The sequence below is a fragment of the Macaca nemestrina genome, chromosome 2 (assembly GCF_043159975.1).
Source record: "Macaca nemestrina isolate mMacNem1 chromosome 2, mMacNem.hap1, whole genome shotgun sequence".
Lineage (NCBI taxonomy): Eukaryota > Metazoa > Chordata > Mammalia > Primates > Cercopithecidae > Macaca > Macaca nemestrina.
In genome coordinates, this window is record NC_092126.1 from 2,270,035 (window position 1) to 2,287,096 (window position 17,062).

The window sequence follows — 17,062 nt, forward strand, 5'->3', positions numbered from 1 at the left end:
TAACACTGTCACAAGGAACACTGCAGAAAACTGTAAATTTCTGTAAAATTGGATACATTGTACTTATTTTAAAGTACGTTTTAAAAAGCAGTATCGAATGGATGGCTATCTGAAAAAATGTTTAAAGTGATTTGTTTTTAGAGATTCTTAATTTTCTCTACAGCTTTATATTTTACATTTAAGATCTTAAAATTATAAAACCAGCATTTAAAACACAGATTTTCATAAAGTGATCAGAACACTCATTACATACAGCCATATGCATCTGCTCTGCATGTCCACATTTATGACCATGTACCGCCCTCCCTCACTTCGACTCATTGAAAAATAAATGTACACTGAATGAGCCTACTACTTTTATTAAAGCCCTTTCTGCTTAAAGCAGCTCAAGTGGTTTTTATTACGCGCATATGAATCCTGATTAATACAGGAAGAGACAGAAGGGACAATTAGGAGTCCACTGTAATAATCCAGCTGAAAGGTTATTGTTGGCTTGAACCGAATGGTGGTAATGGACATATGAGTAGTCAAATCAAGATACATTTTGAATACAGAGTTGGTATATCTTGGTGACTGATGGGAAGTCTGGAGTGAGGAAGGCCTGTTAACACAATAGCCACTAAAAATCATCTTTTATACAACAGTTCGACTCAGGCATAAAAGAGTTGCAAGGCTATCTAATTATATTTAAAACCATTTTCTCACTAAATAATTATTAAAATGACTTTCATAGCATAAGATGCAACTCCAAAGACAATAAATGAACATACTATCTGATAACTAATAATGCTTATATTTCACATTAACATGTTATATGAATAGAGTAAACTGATCTAAGAATATACACAAAGATTCACTACTGTATTTTTTTAATTTAACTTTTATTTTAAGTTCAGGGGTACATGTGCAAGTTTGTTACATAGGTAAACTTTTGCCACTGGGATTTGTTGTACAGATTATTTCATCACCCACATATTAAGAATAGTACCCATTTAGTTATTTTTCCTGATCTTCTCCCTCCTCCTACTCTCCACCCTCAGACAGGGCCCAATGTGTATTGTTCCCCTCTATGCGTCCACGTGTTCTCATCACTGAGCTCCCACTTGTAAGTGAGAACATGCGGTATTTCATTTTTTCTTCCTGCATTAGTGTGCTAACGATAATGCCCTCCAGCTCCATCCATGTTTCTGCAAAGGACATGATCTCATTCATTTTTATTGTTGCATAGTATTCCACGGTGTATATGTGCCCCATTTTCTTTATCCAGTCTACCACTAATGGGCATCTAGGTTGACTGCATGTCTTTGCTACTGTGAATAGTGCTGCAATTAACCTGTGTCTTCATGTCTTTATAATAGAACAATTTCTATTCCTTTGAGTATACACCCAGTGACAGGATTGCTGGGTTGAATGGTATTTCTGTTTTTAGGTCTTTGAGGAACCACCACGTTGTCTTCCATAATGTTTGAACTAATTTACACTCCCACCAACAGGGTATAAGTGTTCCTTTTTCTCCACAAACTTGCCAGCATCTGTTGTTTTGATTTTTTAGTAGTAGCCATTCTGAATGGTGTGAGATGGTATATCTCGTTGTGGTTTTGATTTGCATTTCTCTAATGATCAGTGACGCTAAGCCTTTTTTTCATGATTGTTGGCCCCGCTTTTGAAAAGTGTGTTTATGTCCTTTACTCACTTTTAATGGGATTGTTTTTCGCTTGTAAATTTCTTTAAGTTCCTTATAGACGCTGGATATTAGACCTTTTTCAGATGCATAGTTTGCAAAAATTTTCTTCCATTCTGTAGGTTATCTGTTCACTCTGTTGACAGCTTCCTTTGCTGTGCAGCAGCTCTTTAATTAAATCCCATTTGTCAATTTTTGCTTTTGTTGCAATTGCTTTTAGTGTCTTCATGATGAAATCTTTGCCTGTTCCTCTATCCAGAATGGTACTGCCTGGGTTGTCTTCTTAGGTTGTCTTATAGTTTTGGGTTTTACATTTAAGTCTTTTCTCTATCTTGAGTTAATTTTTGTATACGTACTTCCATATTTTTAGAGAAAATGAGATATATGAACTAGCAAATCTTTTGGTACCAATACCTTAGATGGCAAGGAAAAGTACCAACTGTCGTGTCACTGTGGGTTAGTAAGGATCTTATTTTGGTTTTGTATGGCATAATTAATATTCTTAATCTAAGTTCTTTGGTTCTTTGTTTAAAGATGTATTATGCTATAATGTGGCATGTTTCTCTGATTAAATGTCAAAGAAGTTATTTAAAAGTAAGAGAGAAACTTAAAAAAAAAAACTGCAAGCCTTTTGAATGTTTATAGAAGGATAAAATACAGCACAGTAGATTTATAAAAACTCTGCTTTAGGAATCACTATACTCAACGGGGGTCCAGTACCTTCAGATAAAGGTGATTTTTATGGTTTAAATCTGTTTTTTTTTTTTTTTTTTTTTTTTTTAATTCAAATACCCTTTTGCCCTGTCACTGCAAACAGGTATGTTCCACATAAGCCAGTACAGTCAAAACCCAACAATATGTCATTTGAACCAGCTTCATATGACTTCGATATCATAAGTATCTCAGAAGCAAACACTTATAAAACTAAATGCATTTTTAAACAAATAACTAAGGGTATTAAAATGTAAATCATTACATTTAAAACAAAACGGGTAAACAGGAAAACACCTCTAGGAATTAATTCTGTTACAGAAACATGAGTACAAGAATGTTAGTACAGACAGAGATGAATTTAATCAGCACTCTAAAATGACTTGGGCAATAAATTGGGTAGTACAGACAGATCATCTAGTCCATGAATCTATCTCTACTTGCGAGATTCATAATATTCAGTTAAGGTTTCTGATCCCTTCTGAATACTGAAAAGACAGTATTCTATCAGCATTTAGATGACAATCCTGTCCCAGTAAAGGATGAGCCAAACACTAAAAATTTAAAGTAAACAGAGACCTAAAACTTAAAGATATGGTTACATAATTGACAAATGGGGATGAAATTACCATTTGCAATGTTTACCTGATTTTTATCAGAATGTGGCTAGAGAAATAAGCACAACCACAGACTTCATGACTAATAATCTAAAAGGGCCCTTAATGCTTCCCAGTAATCAGATTTGCCTTGTATTATTCATCCTCTACAAGTCCCTAATGATTCACGTCCGTTACCACTCTCTCGAGTTGTCTTCTTTTATTTCCGCCACACAAATACACACATTTTCTATTGTTTCTTTCCTTTATTTTTCCTCCAGAATACCATATACACTCACACGTCACATATCAACGTTTTGGTCAATGATGGTCCCTATGTACAAAATTATAATGGAGGTGAAAAATTTCTACTGCCTAGTGATGTCATAGCCATTGTAATGTTGTAGTATAATGTATTACACATGCGGTGATGCTGGTGTAAACAAATATACTTCACTGCCAGTCGTACAGAAGTGTAATACATATAACTACGTATGGTACATAAAACTTCAGAATGATAATTAACTATTTTACTGGTTTGCATATTTATTATAGTATACTTTTCATCTTCTGTATATTTATCATATACAAAAATAAATAGACACTGTATTCCCATTAAATGACATGTGACTGTGTTTTGGATAATTATATTTATTATGTCTCCTTCTACTTTAATATAAGAGCAGATTTCTGTTCTGTTCACTCCTATATGCTCAGTGTCTAGAAAAGTACACATAGGAAGTGTTTAATATATATCTGTTGAATGAATAAAACCATGTGACTGTCAAAACAGATCAATTTAATCAGCACTCTAAAATGACTTGGGCAATAGATTGGAGAGGTACAGTCTTCCTTCCCCTACCCACTTTCATGCAATATACATAGCAGACATTGCTAAAAGGTTCTTTCTGTGTTTCTGGGCAGCCACTACCAATCAGAAGGTGTTCAAGATGTTTTGCAGTTTGGTAACCTTAGAACAGAAGTTTCAAAATGTAAAAAATTACCAGTTTCATGTTGTTCTCTAGCAGTAACTAATTGCCTAATAACGTCCCATTTGAAAATAAACATGTCTTAGTCAAGCATATTTGCTCAAAATACTTTCATCTCTTTTCTACTCAAACTGCATTAGGAAGTACAACTGCTCACTGAGGGCACATATTTAAAATCCATGGTGCCCTTCCTCTGAGGTTCCACTAATCTCAGCTGGTGTCCTTTGTTCCCTACAGGTAGCCACTTCTGTAAGGTACTCTCGATTTTACCTTGGCATTCCCATTTTGCCTTTTCAGTTCTCCAATATTTATCTAACCAATCCCATGTATTGTATTTTTCCTGTTAAAATAGTTGCTGTGGTTTCTGTTTTCCTGGCTTCACCCTATTAAAGTTACCAACCCTCTAGCTAAAACATGGTTTCTTCTCCGTATCTCTAGATTCCTCATTTAAAGGTCAGAATGTTTTGTTGAAATGAAAATGGTGGTGGTGATGGTGGATAAAAGGGTAGTGATAAAGATGATGATGACCTTACTGATGTAATGTACTATAATAAGTGCTTTGCACATATTGTCTCATTTAATTCTCATTAAATTTTCTACAGATGAGGAAACAAGACTCAGTATTGAGGTAATTTGCCCAAGGTGGCACAGGCGATATGGCAGAATATAAATGTAAATCCAGGTCACCATCCTCTAAAGACAGTACACTTACCTAGTACACTTTACTTATCTCTTTAAAATAGTTCAAAAAGAGTTTTGTCTTTACTGTTACCACTATATTTTACTGCAAAGACAATATACATTACCTGTAAAAAGAAAGAAATACTCCATCAATCCTTAGATCAGGGGTTAGCAAACATTTTCGTACACAACAACAAAAAAAGAAGCTTTATGGACCATGCAGTAATTGTTGCAACTATCCAACACCGCTACTGCAGTTCAAAAGTAGCCATACACAATGCACAAACAGGCATGGCTGTGTTCCAAGAAAACTTTATTTGCAAGGCAGGGCGTGGTGGTTCATGCCTGTAATAATCCCAGCCAGCACTTTGGAGGCCGAGGCAGGTGGATCACATGAGGGCAGTAGTTTAAAACCAGCCTGGCCAACATGGCGAAACCCAATTAGTCAGGTATGGTGGTGCACATCTGTAATCCCAGCTACTTGGGAGGCTGGGGCATAAGAATCACTTGAACCCGGGAGGTGGAGGTTGCAATGGGCTGAGATCATGCCACTGCACTCCAGCCTTGGCGACACAGTGAGACTCTGTCTCAAAAACAAAACAAAACAAAACAAAACAAACTTTATTTACAAAAACAGGTGGCAGGCTACGTTTGGCCTGCAGATTGTAGCTTGCTGATTCCTGCTTTAGCTGTTTTTTAAAAAGGGGAAAGAAAAGGCTAAGTCAATGAAGAAAACAGAAAATGGCTTTAAGACACCTATGTTAACCTTTAAACTGTAATTGGCTTAATTCTGTTGTAATTCTTTAACACTATGGCTTAAAAACTAGCAATTATTCTATAATAAAAATAAGCCAACTCCCTCTCCTCCAAAACCATGAAAGCGACAATTTAAAAAACAAGCAAACAAGATATACATATGGAAATTTCAAGTTTCACCTACAGTTCTTTAAAATAGTTTCAATTAAAAAGTCTATATAATAAAGCTGTGCTCTTACAACTGAACAAATTTTGATTTTGCCTCTATACTGAATATAGCCTTCCAGTTTGGAAAAAAAATGATTAAAATGATATGATTTTTGTTCCCTCTTTTCTTCGTTCTCCCTTCAAAATCCTGCTGTGGTACTTAGTTTGGCTAAAACAATTAATTCTTAAGATGGATACACGTCTTGTTTGTTTTCCCTCTATCTTACAAAATACTTCTCAACTGATTTCTTTCCAAATGTATAACCCTTTGACACATCAGATCATCCTACCAAGATTAGTCAGATTTATATATGGATAAATGAGGGTGGGATCTGTTTTAATTTAAAAAGGTTATAATCTCCAATTCTTCTTCTCAGAACAAAACAACAAAAATTGTAAAGCAATCATTTTGGTTCCATTCTGTCACAGCTGTAACTTCTTCACTTTTGAGTCCATAAGTCAGAGGTTTGATTTCACAGACACTGAAAATACTGTTCAGAAATGCAACCAAATTGGGGCTTAAAGGAAAAAGAATGAACAGGAAGTGCTCCTGTTACCAAGTGCGGAGGGAGAAATCTTTAAATAAATGCCTGGAGGGGCTTACACTGTGTTTAGGCTTCTACAAGAATTCCACTGCTCCCAGGGGTCACTGCCACTTGGTTTGTATTTGCATATGCCTGTAAAATTACCACATCAGTTGGTTTAAAATTTTCGTTAAAAGGTGGTAATTGTAGGCTACTGTTCTCTACACAGTCTGAACAACTATTTTTACCTTTATCAAAATTCTAAACTTTGCTATAAAAATGGAGGGCTGAAAACGTTATCTAAATAATAGTGCCGGGAAGTACAAGGAATAATTTAAGAAAATGTCTTTAAAGAAATTGATACTAAGTAAAATTTTCATGATAAAAATTTAAGTTCTTCAGATATGTAACAGTATAAATGCTTCACAATTTTTTCACAGAAGGATATGAATTACTTCTGAAATTCACAACTTTACAAAATCCAGTAACATAGACTTGCTAGTTTTGAAGCCACAGTGTTACATAAAAATGGCTTGGGAAATTTACAGTGATCCAATATTATTTAGAAGTTCCAAACCTCCACTTAGCCAACAGCAGATTAAATAAAAATTAACAACTGTATAACATCTGTTTATTCATTCAACAAATATTTATCAAGTGTATTTGCCACGCTAGGCTCTGGGGACACCAAGGGAAAAACCACACACCTTGTAGCACCAGCTCTTGTGAAACTTAGTGGCTGACATTAAACAAAATCGTCATCCAAATGACTACTGAATTAGAGCTGTGGTAAGAGGTATGAAGTACAATTCTCATGCAAACAAACACTGCTTGAAAATAAAGGAGAAAAATATTGCTCAGGCTGGCTCGCCCTGATCCCATGAGCATGTTCAGTCACTTTTCAGCACTGTTATTAACACATTAGTTTAAAGGTTAACTTTAAAACGTGTCTGAATATATTAAGAATATATAAATTATAGTCTGTGAAACTTCTTTCTTTTTGCCTATCTATCCTTGACAGAAAGGCCATCTAAACAATCAAGACACTATACAGAAGCTACAAAGATGAGTACAACACACTTCCTAACTATAAAGACTATATCATAAATTTCAAATGTCTTCAAGCTAAGCCAATCTAATCTACGTTAACATACCAATTTTATAGTTTTTAATAGACTTTATATATTTTTAGAGCAGTTTTAGCTCCCTGCTCACACACACAAACTACCCATTATCAACATCCCTGCATTGGAATGGTATATTTGTCACAATCAATAAGCCCACACTGACACATCACAAAGTCCATAATTTACATCAGCGTTGACTGTGGGGGCTGGATATTCTACGGGTTTTGACACGTGTTTAATGATGTTTCCACCATTATAGTATCATACAGAATAGCTTTACTGTCCTAAAAATCCTCTGTGCTCTATAATTTATCCCTCTCCCCTAACCCCTAGCAACCACGATCTTTTTATTGTTTCCATAGTTTTGCCTTTTCCAGAATGTCATCTAGTTGGAAACAAAGTGTGTGTATCCTTTTCAGGTTGGCTTTTTTCACCTGGTAATATTCATTTAAGGTTCCTCCATGTCTTTTCATGGCTTGATAGCTCATTTCTTTTAGTGCTGAATCATATTCCATTGTCTGAATGTACCATACTTTATCCACTCACATACTGAGGAACATTTTGGTTGCTTCTAGGTTTTGGCAATTATGAATATAGCTGTTATAAACATCTCTGTACAGGTTTCTGTGTGGATGTAAGTTTTCAATTCATTTGGGTAACTACCAAGGAGTACAATTGCTGGATCGTATGGTCAATTTTGTCATTCAAAAAAGCTTATATAACCATTGTAATCAACGACTTTTTGTTTAATCTTCATCTCTATGCTTTTCTAGAGTGTCCTATCATACAAATGATAAAAATTTTATTTTTATTTTTTATATTTATTTATTTTTATTTATTGTACAAATGATAAAAATGTGTTTGAACAGTTTAAGAACCAATTTTTGAGTCAGTACATGCAGGTGCACTGTAAAAGTTTCCAGAAAAATAGAAACATAAAACAGATCCTACATTTCTTGTGTGAAAGGGGGAACAACTGATTTCCAAGTCTGAGTTATCGTATTAATTTCACAAAGTTAGCAGCCTTGTGAGTAGAAAATTAAGAAACAAATGTGTCTGCCAAGAGTCAGCATCTCATAATCAGTACAACAGCATTTCTATCCTAACTGTGAATGTTTGGTTAGTCAATACCAAAGGAGACGATTTCCACCAATTTCCCTGGAAAATAACCTATCAATCAGAGTTAGCAGTTTCAAAACAGTTTAAGAAGACTGTCTACCTACCCTACCGTATATGTAGTCTACTTTTTAGTACAAAGGCACTACACTAATGAATATGAACAATTCCATTCCTTGGAGATGAAGAAAAAAAAATTTTATCACAAAATATTTTATTACTATTACACATGAGACAAAATGAATGTAATATGTATCGATAAAATGGTTAGGTCAATTAATCTAGGATGGTCCAAGATGGAGATGTCTTGGTGTGCATTTCAGATCTGTTGCCTGGTGGGAATAGTCAGAAAATAAATGGTTGCAACAGAGTGATCCCATATTCCTCTATTTACTTGGGAAGTCTGTATTTACGCCTGTTGTCTCACTTTAATTATTAATGGTTCCCTCTTTTCATTAAGGTATCCTAGTTTGGTCTGAGTTATACAGTTATCCCAGTTTTGAGGAAATTGAATGGTTTCTCCTCTCTTCTCTCCCTACCTCATTTCCTTGTGTGTATTTCTTCTCAGAGGGCAAGTAAGAATCATCAGCTAGAGAACTATTACAATGCTAAAGAAAGTGTGATGCATGCTGCACAGAAAGTTTAAGGGAAAAGACAAACCATCTGCTTCCGCCCTCCTTAGCACAAGTTCGTATGTCCCTGTCTCTTCACTCATTCATCAAGTATTTTCTGGTTATCTACAACGTGCCAGCCACTGTCACAGAAACTGAGGACACAACAATAAACAAAACAGAAAAACCCCACCCACAGGGAGCTAACAGTCAGCCAAGTAAAAAGACAGATAAAAAATTTATGATAATGAAGAATCAGGTAAGAAGACAGAGTAATGTCTGGAGTGAAGGGGTGCTACCTTAGGGGAAGCAAAGAATATTAACAAGAGAGAAATTAGACGTCTACTGCTGCAGTTCAGGCAACAAATTATTGACTCAGTAGTTGCAGAAGTGTTGAAAAGTGGCCAGATCATAAATATATCTTGAATATTAAGCCAATAGGATTTGGTATTAGACTGGATATGGAGCAAAGAAAAAAGGAATACAAGATAATGTTAAGGGTTTTTGTCTTCAGCATCTTAGTGAATGGCATACTGAATAAAGAAGATTGAGACCAAAAAAACTAGAAATTCCCTTTTTAATATGTTACTTTTCAGATGCTTAACCGAAGTGGAAATACCGAGTAGAAAGTTAGACATAAAAGTCTAATGTATAGGGATTAACTCCGGAATAAAGATAGAAATATTGATGGTATTTAAGGGCATAGGACTAGATAAGATCACCTGAAATGTGAGTATAAAAAGAGAGTTCAAAGACAGAGCCCTGAGACATTTGAACAGTTAGCAGCAGGAAAAAGGAGGATACTATAAAAGAAAATGAGGCCGGTAGAATATTAAAAGAGCAGTACTATCCACAAGTCAAAGGAGAAAAAAAGAATTTAGAAGAGGGAGTAATCAATTGTGTTAACAGTGTTGTAGGGTCAAGTAAAACGAACACTGAGAACTGGCCATTGGATTTAATAATCTACACTCATACAAAGAGGGTTTTTTGGCTGGCTGTTTTAATGAAAGATATTATAGCAGGGGTATATCCTGATGGGACTTACAGAGGCAAGTCTAGGGGCAGTATAGAGGCAAGATAGATGATGCCGTAAAGAGAGAAGGGGATTTTGGAAGTTCTTAAACAACCAAAGGGACTAAGATCTAGTACCGAAGTGAATGGGTGAGTTTCAAGCACACAGACAGTTCATTTATTTTAACAGGCTGGAACACAGAGCAAGATTATTTATTTGAGAATAAGAGCAGGAATTAGGTATTAGAAGTTTCATGTGCAGTCTGTGAGTTGGTATAGAGAAGGCAGAGCTGCAATCTGGATGGTTTGGACTTTTTGTAGTGACTGAGGCTAAAAGGGATGTAGGATCTAAAAATAGTCCTAATGATATGTTTCGGGGATGTTTAGGGGAGCTTGGTAAGAAGTGGATAATCACTTAAATTTAGTCATCTACATGTGACTGGTTTTTACCAATTTGTAGAAGGGAGTGCTAGGAGGGGAGGAAAGGTCAAAAACCTGGTAGTCTCATCAAGAATCTGAAAGGCTCTTTGGGGCACCTCCCTTAAACCCTGTAACTAAAGGTGTTGAGACCTCTGGTTCTTAAAAAAAGTGGACGGCTTGTACTTACAAGTTAACTTCATCAGTCAACAATAGTTAGTGAATGTTTGAATGTACTGCACTATCCGAGGTGCTATAATTCCTAATAATCCATGTCTGAATTTGTTCATATACCATTAGAGTTAAATGATACAAAAATAACAGGTGCACCTAATTCTAATGTAGCACTTACTATGTGCCAGATGCTGTTCTAAGTACTTTATTAATATATACATTAAATAATTTGGTAGAAGTTACTCAATGACACTGATACTGTTGTTATTATCTCCTGGACAATATATCCAATGCATAGCTCTAAAAATTAAATCCTCTTTAACTTAGAAGGCACCTGTTTAGGACAAACAATATTTTTTAAGTATACAAATTAGCCTAAATATTTTTCCACACAGGTACTTGAACAATGTTTTCCTGTATTTTTAACTTAGGACAGGGTTTTTCCTCTAGGCAGATTATTCAACTCAGCTAATATTTACTCTTTAAGAAAATTTTACTATTCTATTTCAATTCTGACAAGTTATGTCTGTTCCATGTTTCTAGGAATAGAGCTCTGCTGCTCTTAGCTTAATTTGGCATGTTAATTGCTTTTTTTGAGGGGTGGGGGAGCTTTCTGAATATGTATAATGATCTTATATGTTGAGATTTTCAAGTAGTCCAAAATGTATGAAGAGTTGCTATACACACATTCAAAATGACCGAACACTTCACAGCTATTTAAAGTTCATAAGATTACTACTGTCATTAATAAATGTTGATATCACTAAGTAAATAAAACTTTTCACCTAGGTGTTAATCAAGTAAAGTCTAGAAGCACTGCGCTGGCGTTCTTTAAAACCCTGCTGAATATAAAAACTGGTCCCAGATTGGAACAGGACTGTGTATGCTAAGTAGGACGGGGCAGATTATTAAGTGATCCTAAACACAAGAATAGGAGGGATGCTGAGGGTGAGGAACCAAGGAGGGCTTGGCAACGCACAGAGAACTTTTTCTATATTAAATGGTTTGAAATTAAGGACAAAACCACTATGAAGCCTCAAACAGAAAAAGTTTTCACCAATGTAATTCATAAGAAACTCATTTTAATTTAACATTAAAAAACAAAATAACCCCTCAAAAAACTCACAATGTAAAACGAGATACAATCAAATGATAAAACCTAGAGGCAGTCTGTAAGCTATTTGGTTATCACTACTGAGTGGGGACTGAGAGGGGTGAGGAAACCAGGGGCATCCGGGAAGTGTGACTGGAGGATAATATGAAGAATGGAGGGGAAGAAAAGGCTGTGGAAAAGGCAGTGGAAAAGGAGATGGGCTGCTGGGAAAAACCAAAGACACTTGTGAGGGAAGAGAGAAGATCCAACCAATACAGGTACTCAAGAGGTATCAGATTAGGTTGTCATGTTTTGGAAGGCCAGGAGATAACATTTGAGGTGAATGGAATAAAAATTAATTCTATAAGCATTTATTAACACCAACTACATGCCAAACCCTAACTGAGGAGCTAGGTGTCTTGCAAAAGTTTATAACCACTCAACTTCCTTATCATTCAAAAAACATTAATGACTTCCTACTGAGTCCCAGGTACCATAGTAGAACATGGCACACAATCTTAGTTATGAACATGAATACCTCCAGCAGACAAGCAATTTAAATGAATCTATAAAGTACAGGTTCTTTTTATGTACAGTGGTATATTTAGGGGGATATTAAACCAGGTAATTTTTATACTATATTTGGGGGGATACTAAACCAGATAATTTTCATACTAATAGAACTTGACTTATAACAACTCTCCAATCTGCAAAAAGTATCATGTGGCTTAGTCATAAGGAATTAGATTCAAAGGTAATCTTTCTATCAAATCTTAAAGAGTATTTTTGACACCAGTGAAATAAGAGACCTCTGTTATTTACCAATCACAGTACAAATCACCCTATTATATTCAAAGGTATATATTATATGCTCAAAGTATGAAATTTCAATCTACATTGTTTCTAACAATAAATCCCTTGGTGCTGCAAAAGAAAGCGCCAGCCAGGAGTCAGTAAGTGAAATTTAAAAAAAATATTCTAGCATCAGCTAAGATCCAATTACACCTAAACTTATTTTTCAGTCCTATATTTTAACTTGTAAAATGAACTCCAGTAAGTTATAAAAAAATTAGATATATAAACTATCCAATGTATCAGTTATAAAAATGTATAAAATGAAAAACAAAATGTGGGTACTCCAGTGCACGAAAAACAGAAGCTAAAACCTCTACCCTAATACCTGTATTTCTAGAAATAAAATAGAAAGGTAATGAAAAAGACAGGATGAGAATCAGGAAAGAGATCTGAAAGAAATAAAAACTATTAATAACTCACATATTAGCATGCAGGAATACTCTGAACCAAAGTGGGTAAGGGGATAACATTTAAAATGGCTTTGTAGAATTGATCAGCAAATAGAGGTCATGACTATTTTAGCGCAATGATAGCAACGTTTTGCTCCAACTCCCAAGTAACTATAATGTAATTCTGTGGTTTCAACAGCTTATACATGAACTACTTTTCCTGTCTTTTCATTTGCATGCTTTTAATAAACTGAGTGACAAATACATCAATGCTAGTGTTATCTGTGTATACATATATAGAAGGGTGTGTATTTACATAAACCATATATATAAAAAAAGTTTTAAAGATATCTTTTTTGTTGACAATGGAAAATACCACGTAGTATTATCTACAATGAGTAACACTGTCAACCTTTAGTCTTTGCACCCTTTTGTGATATATATAATTGTAGTCAAAATAAGGTTAGTAAAATTCATGGGGCAGTATTCAATTTAAGAGTTAAATCAATGGTTGCCCATTCAATAAGTTTTGATTGTAACTTAACCTCAATGCCTATGTAATGACTCCCCCTTCCTAGGTAATTCTATTTCTCCCAAATATTTAAGAAAAATAAGCATAATTTCTTACTTAAGAAAGCTGATGTTATTTTAAATCCACACTTTTAAAAGACAATTATTCTAGTAACCAAAAACAGTAAAGAAATTTATAAAAAATATACAAAGAAATATAGAACTGTTGACAGTTATAGTTTATATTTATTGTGCTGCTTCTATTATTTTCTTTAAAAGATAGCTTTAAGGGAATTTATTTTAAAAGGTCCTAAGGAATGTGTATGTATGTATTTTCTTAATTTAAATATCACTGATGTCAGAGGACAAATGCATTCTCAACTTATTTTTAAATTAGACAATTTATAATCCTTTTATTTTTACTAAAGTTGAACTGACTGCTTAAAAATATTTAGAAATATGAATATTTCCCCAAACCACCCCTGTACCAAACAATAGGTATTTCATTCAAACAATTATTAATTTTTCTTTATTTTTCCTCCTATAGACAATAGCTCATTTCCTCAAAAAGTGGTGTTACGTGATTTTTTAAAAATTTTGAGACTTTTGGTATTTGCTCAACTCTTTAAATTGTGATTTTAATATGTGAAAAAATATTCCATGACTGTGTAATTGCACAAGTTCACTAATTTCAAATTAAGCTAGATAAATAATATTTACAAAAAAGGATTCATTAAATTCCTTGAATAAGCCATAATATAGCTAAGATGTAAGTATATATAATACTAGCCAATTATTAATTGAATCTATTTTCAAAACACTGAAAAATGAAAATATTTCAAAGTATCTTCTGTTTCTTTACTATAATAGTCTCCCTAAGGTTATCTAATAACATACAAAAACTAAACAACCCAGCATTTTCTTTGGTCAGACATCATACTCTATAGCATTTAGCACAGTCTAAAAAGGAGATGAGCATTATTAATTCGTATTTTAATTTATGTATCAATGGGTTTATATTTTTAGAAAAGTCATTCAATTGAATATGAGGCTATTTTGTTTGGTATTACATAAGAACATAAGGAAAAATATTTCTTGTTCCCCCTTTTGTGCTAAAGACCTGCATGGATGGACAGAAAACATACATTTCTACACATCCAAGGTTTCAAGCCATAAGACTATTTTTTAAACAAAAACTCTATATTAAGACATTTTTACAAAGCAAATGTAAACAGAAATAGATTGAAAATAATTTCAACAAGTGGTATGTTACCTGGGTGGAGCTGGTGGCTACCGAGATGCAGTCAATAAAGCTGTGTCTTCGAGTGAAAAATGCAACTATCTGCTGCCAGCGTGAAGGTTCTGGCTCAGCCTGCAGTTCATCTGACGAGCCCTTTTTTGCCCAGTGTTTCTGCTTTGGGCCTGCTGAGCCATGGCTAGAGCTAGTATTGCCTCCTCGACTGCCGCGAGAGTATAGAAGTGTGTTGTTTCCGAAAATGTAATTCATCTCTGCAGCCCTGCAGGTGGTTGCCAAGCAGGCTTACTTCTCTACCAGCTGCTGAGTGGTGAATGATCGGTAAAAACTGCAGCTAGAATTACAGCAGCATCACTTGTAGATCAGTGAAAATAAAAACCTTGAGAAATGATGCTCATTTTCTCAGCGATTTCTTCCTATGAAAGAGCTCGTATCTTCCCCCTGTACCTGTTAGCTGTATGATGGCTGAGTTTATTTTTGCAGACAAAAAAGACGACATAAGGTGGATTTCTTTCTCATGATTATTTTTTCACCAGCGTCTGCAGGAACCAAAAGCTGTTCTTTTGTTAGCTGATAACTAGATGGACTGAAATCCAGGAAGTGAGGTCGATTAGCAGGTAAAGAAGGATGCTATAAACACTGGACTACCAAGACCCTGTGGGGCTGGCTGCCTGATTTAAAGCACTGGGTGGAAAAACCCTGGATTACCAAGTTTCAACCACAGTCTGTAGTAAAACCCAATGGCACCTTCACTGCTTATATAAATTATAAATATGAACAGAATTAAAACACACAAGAGGATTCTCTCTGCAAATAGTTCTGACTGTTTAAATGATTTCACTAAAAGAATCTTTGTCATTCATATCCAAATTTCTACACCAGGCAGGATCTTACACATCATCTGGCACTGGCTCTAAGTTATTCAAAGGTGCTGCCTACGTTAAACTCTGAATATCTAATGATAGCGCTTCATTACAAATGGATTTTCCTTTATCATTTTATGTAATGTATTGGCTTTTAATGATTAATAACTGAGTCTCAAGGTAGATTAATTACTAAAACAAATATTTTGCTTCTGCAACTTTTAAGATAAAAAAGAACTTTCAAGAAATTATCAGAATCATCTCTCTAGTATTTTATAAACATTCAGATTACAAGGTCATAAATTTCTAAAAATGAAAAAGAACGCTGGTAAATTTTTTGTTTTATAATCACTGAAATATGTTGTATCCAACTCTACATAAATACTACTCTGGTTCACCAAATACTATTACTTGATTGCTAAAGGAACATCTAACATCTACGTTAACATAATAGTTCGCCAGAGAATTGCCTGGGGCGCTAGTTACATATGCAGATTGGTGTATCCTCTCCCCATCAAAATGTTAGGGGCAGGGGGAACCTGGGAATTTTTATGTTTAAAACGCTTCCCAAGTGACTCCTAAGTACCTTCAAGTTTGAGAATCACAAACTCCCAAGCAAGCCCTCTTAACACTGTGCTATATTAGTAAATATTACAACAATGGTCATTTTAAAACAATATGTGAACAAAAACGCTACTTAATAATTTACTATTGGTTGAATAATTCAATTTTTAAGTTAATAAGAGCATGTCGTAAGTCCCAACCTCAGCCACAGAATTTTTTCAGATGTGGACTGACAAAATCTTGCTTGTCTACGTGCTTACCAGCACCAACTAGATGCAGCCTTTTGTCAAACGACAACCTTGAGGTCCACTGCAAATCCTGACTCAGCAAGAAAATATGCTACAACCTTGAGGGCCACTGCAAATCCTGACTCAGCAAGAAAATACGCTAGCCCTGTCTCTGTGACACCTCTGCTGAGACGCGAACATGTGCTCAGTAAGGGTTGAGAGCCACGTGGGACTCTTGAGGGTAAGATATTTTGTGACAGATTATACCAGAAAGTATGCTGCTTCTTCCCAAGGACTGTGCAGGCAGTAGCTGACAACTTGCGGCCCCAGACAGAGTGATCCTATCCAATTCGGAGTAGGAGAATATAAGAAAACACTAAGGGCAGATAGGTAACTAATAATACTCTTGTGAAGGAAAAAATGAAACCTCCTGGAAAAAAATTCAAGTTTTATTATGGACCAGGTACCTACTAAATACCTGATTAGTGTGGTTTATACAAATGCTACAGTAATTTGTCTGGCCCTAAAATATGTGCCTTGATCCATGTCTGATGAAAACCTTAAGAAAAGGGGAGGAGAAAACCCAAGAACTGACATGAGTTCTGTTATTCTGAATTAGTATGGATGAAGATCAGGAATACAACTGTTGAATGCAAATCTCCTACCTCAAACTGTAAACAGTACTAACAGACAGACAATAGTAGG

The 17,062-nt window shown here is 35.0% G+C and overlaps 1 protein-coding gene across 32 annotated transcripts in view; it reads right to left on the minus strand.

Annotated features, from left to right (window-relative positions):
- The window catches only part of LOC105470793 (discs large MAGUK scaffold protein 1), a 281,159-nt gene that overhangs the window by 145,498 nt on the left and 118,599 nt on the right, over positions 1–17,062 (minus strand). Inside the window, exon 1 of one of the 32 annotated variants that reach the window (XM_011723051.3) lies at positions 14,722–15,762. The exons of 26 other annotated variants lie outside the window; for them this stretch is intronic. In XM_011723051.3, coding sequence (XP_011721353.1) covers positions 14,722–14,955 — 234 coding nt within the window. In that variant the 5' untranslated portion in view covers positions 14,956–15,762. Of the gene's footprint in view, positions 1–14,721; positions 15,763–17,062 lie in introns of those variants that run through there. 5 more of the 32 variants (XM_011723053.3, XM_011723054.3, XM_071090613.1 and 2 more) reach the window with 5 other exon arrangements.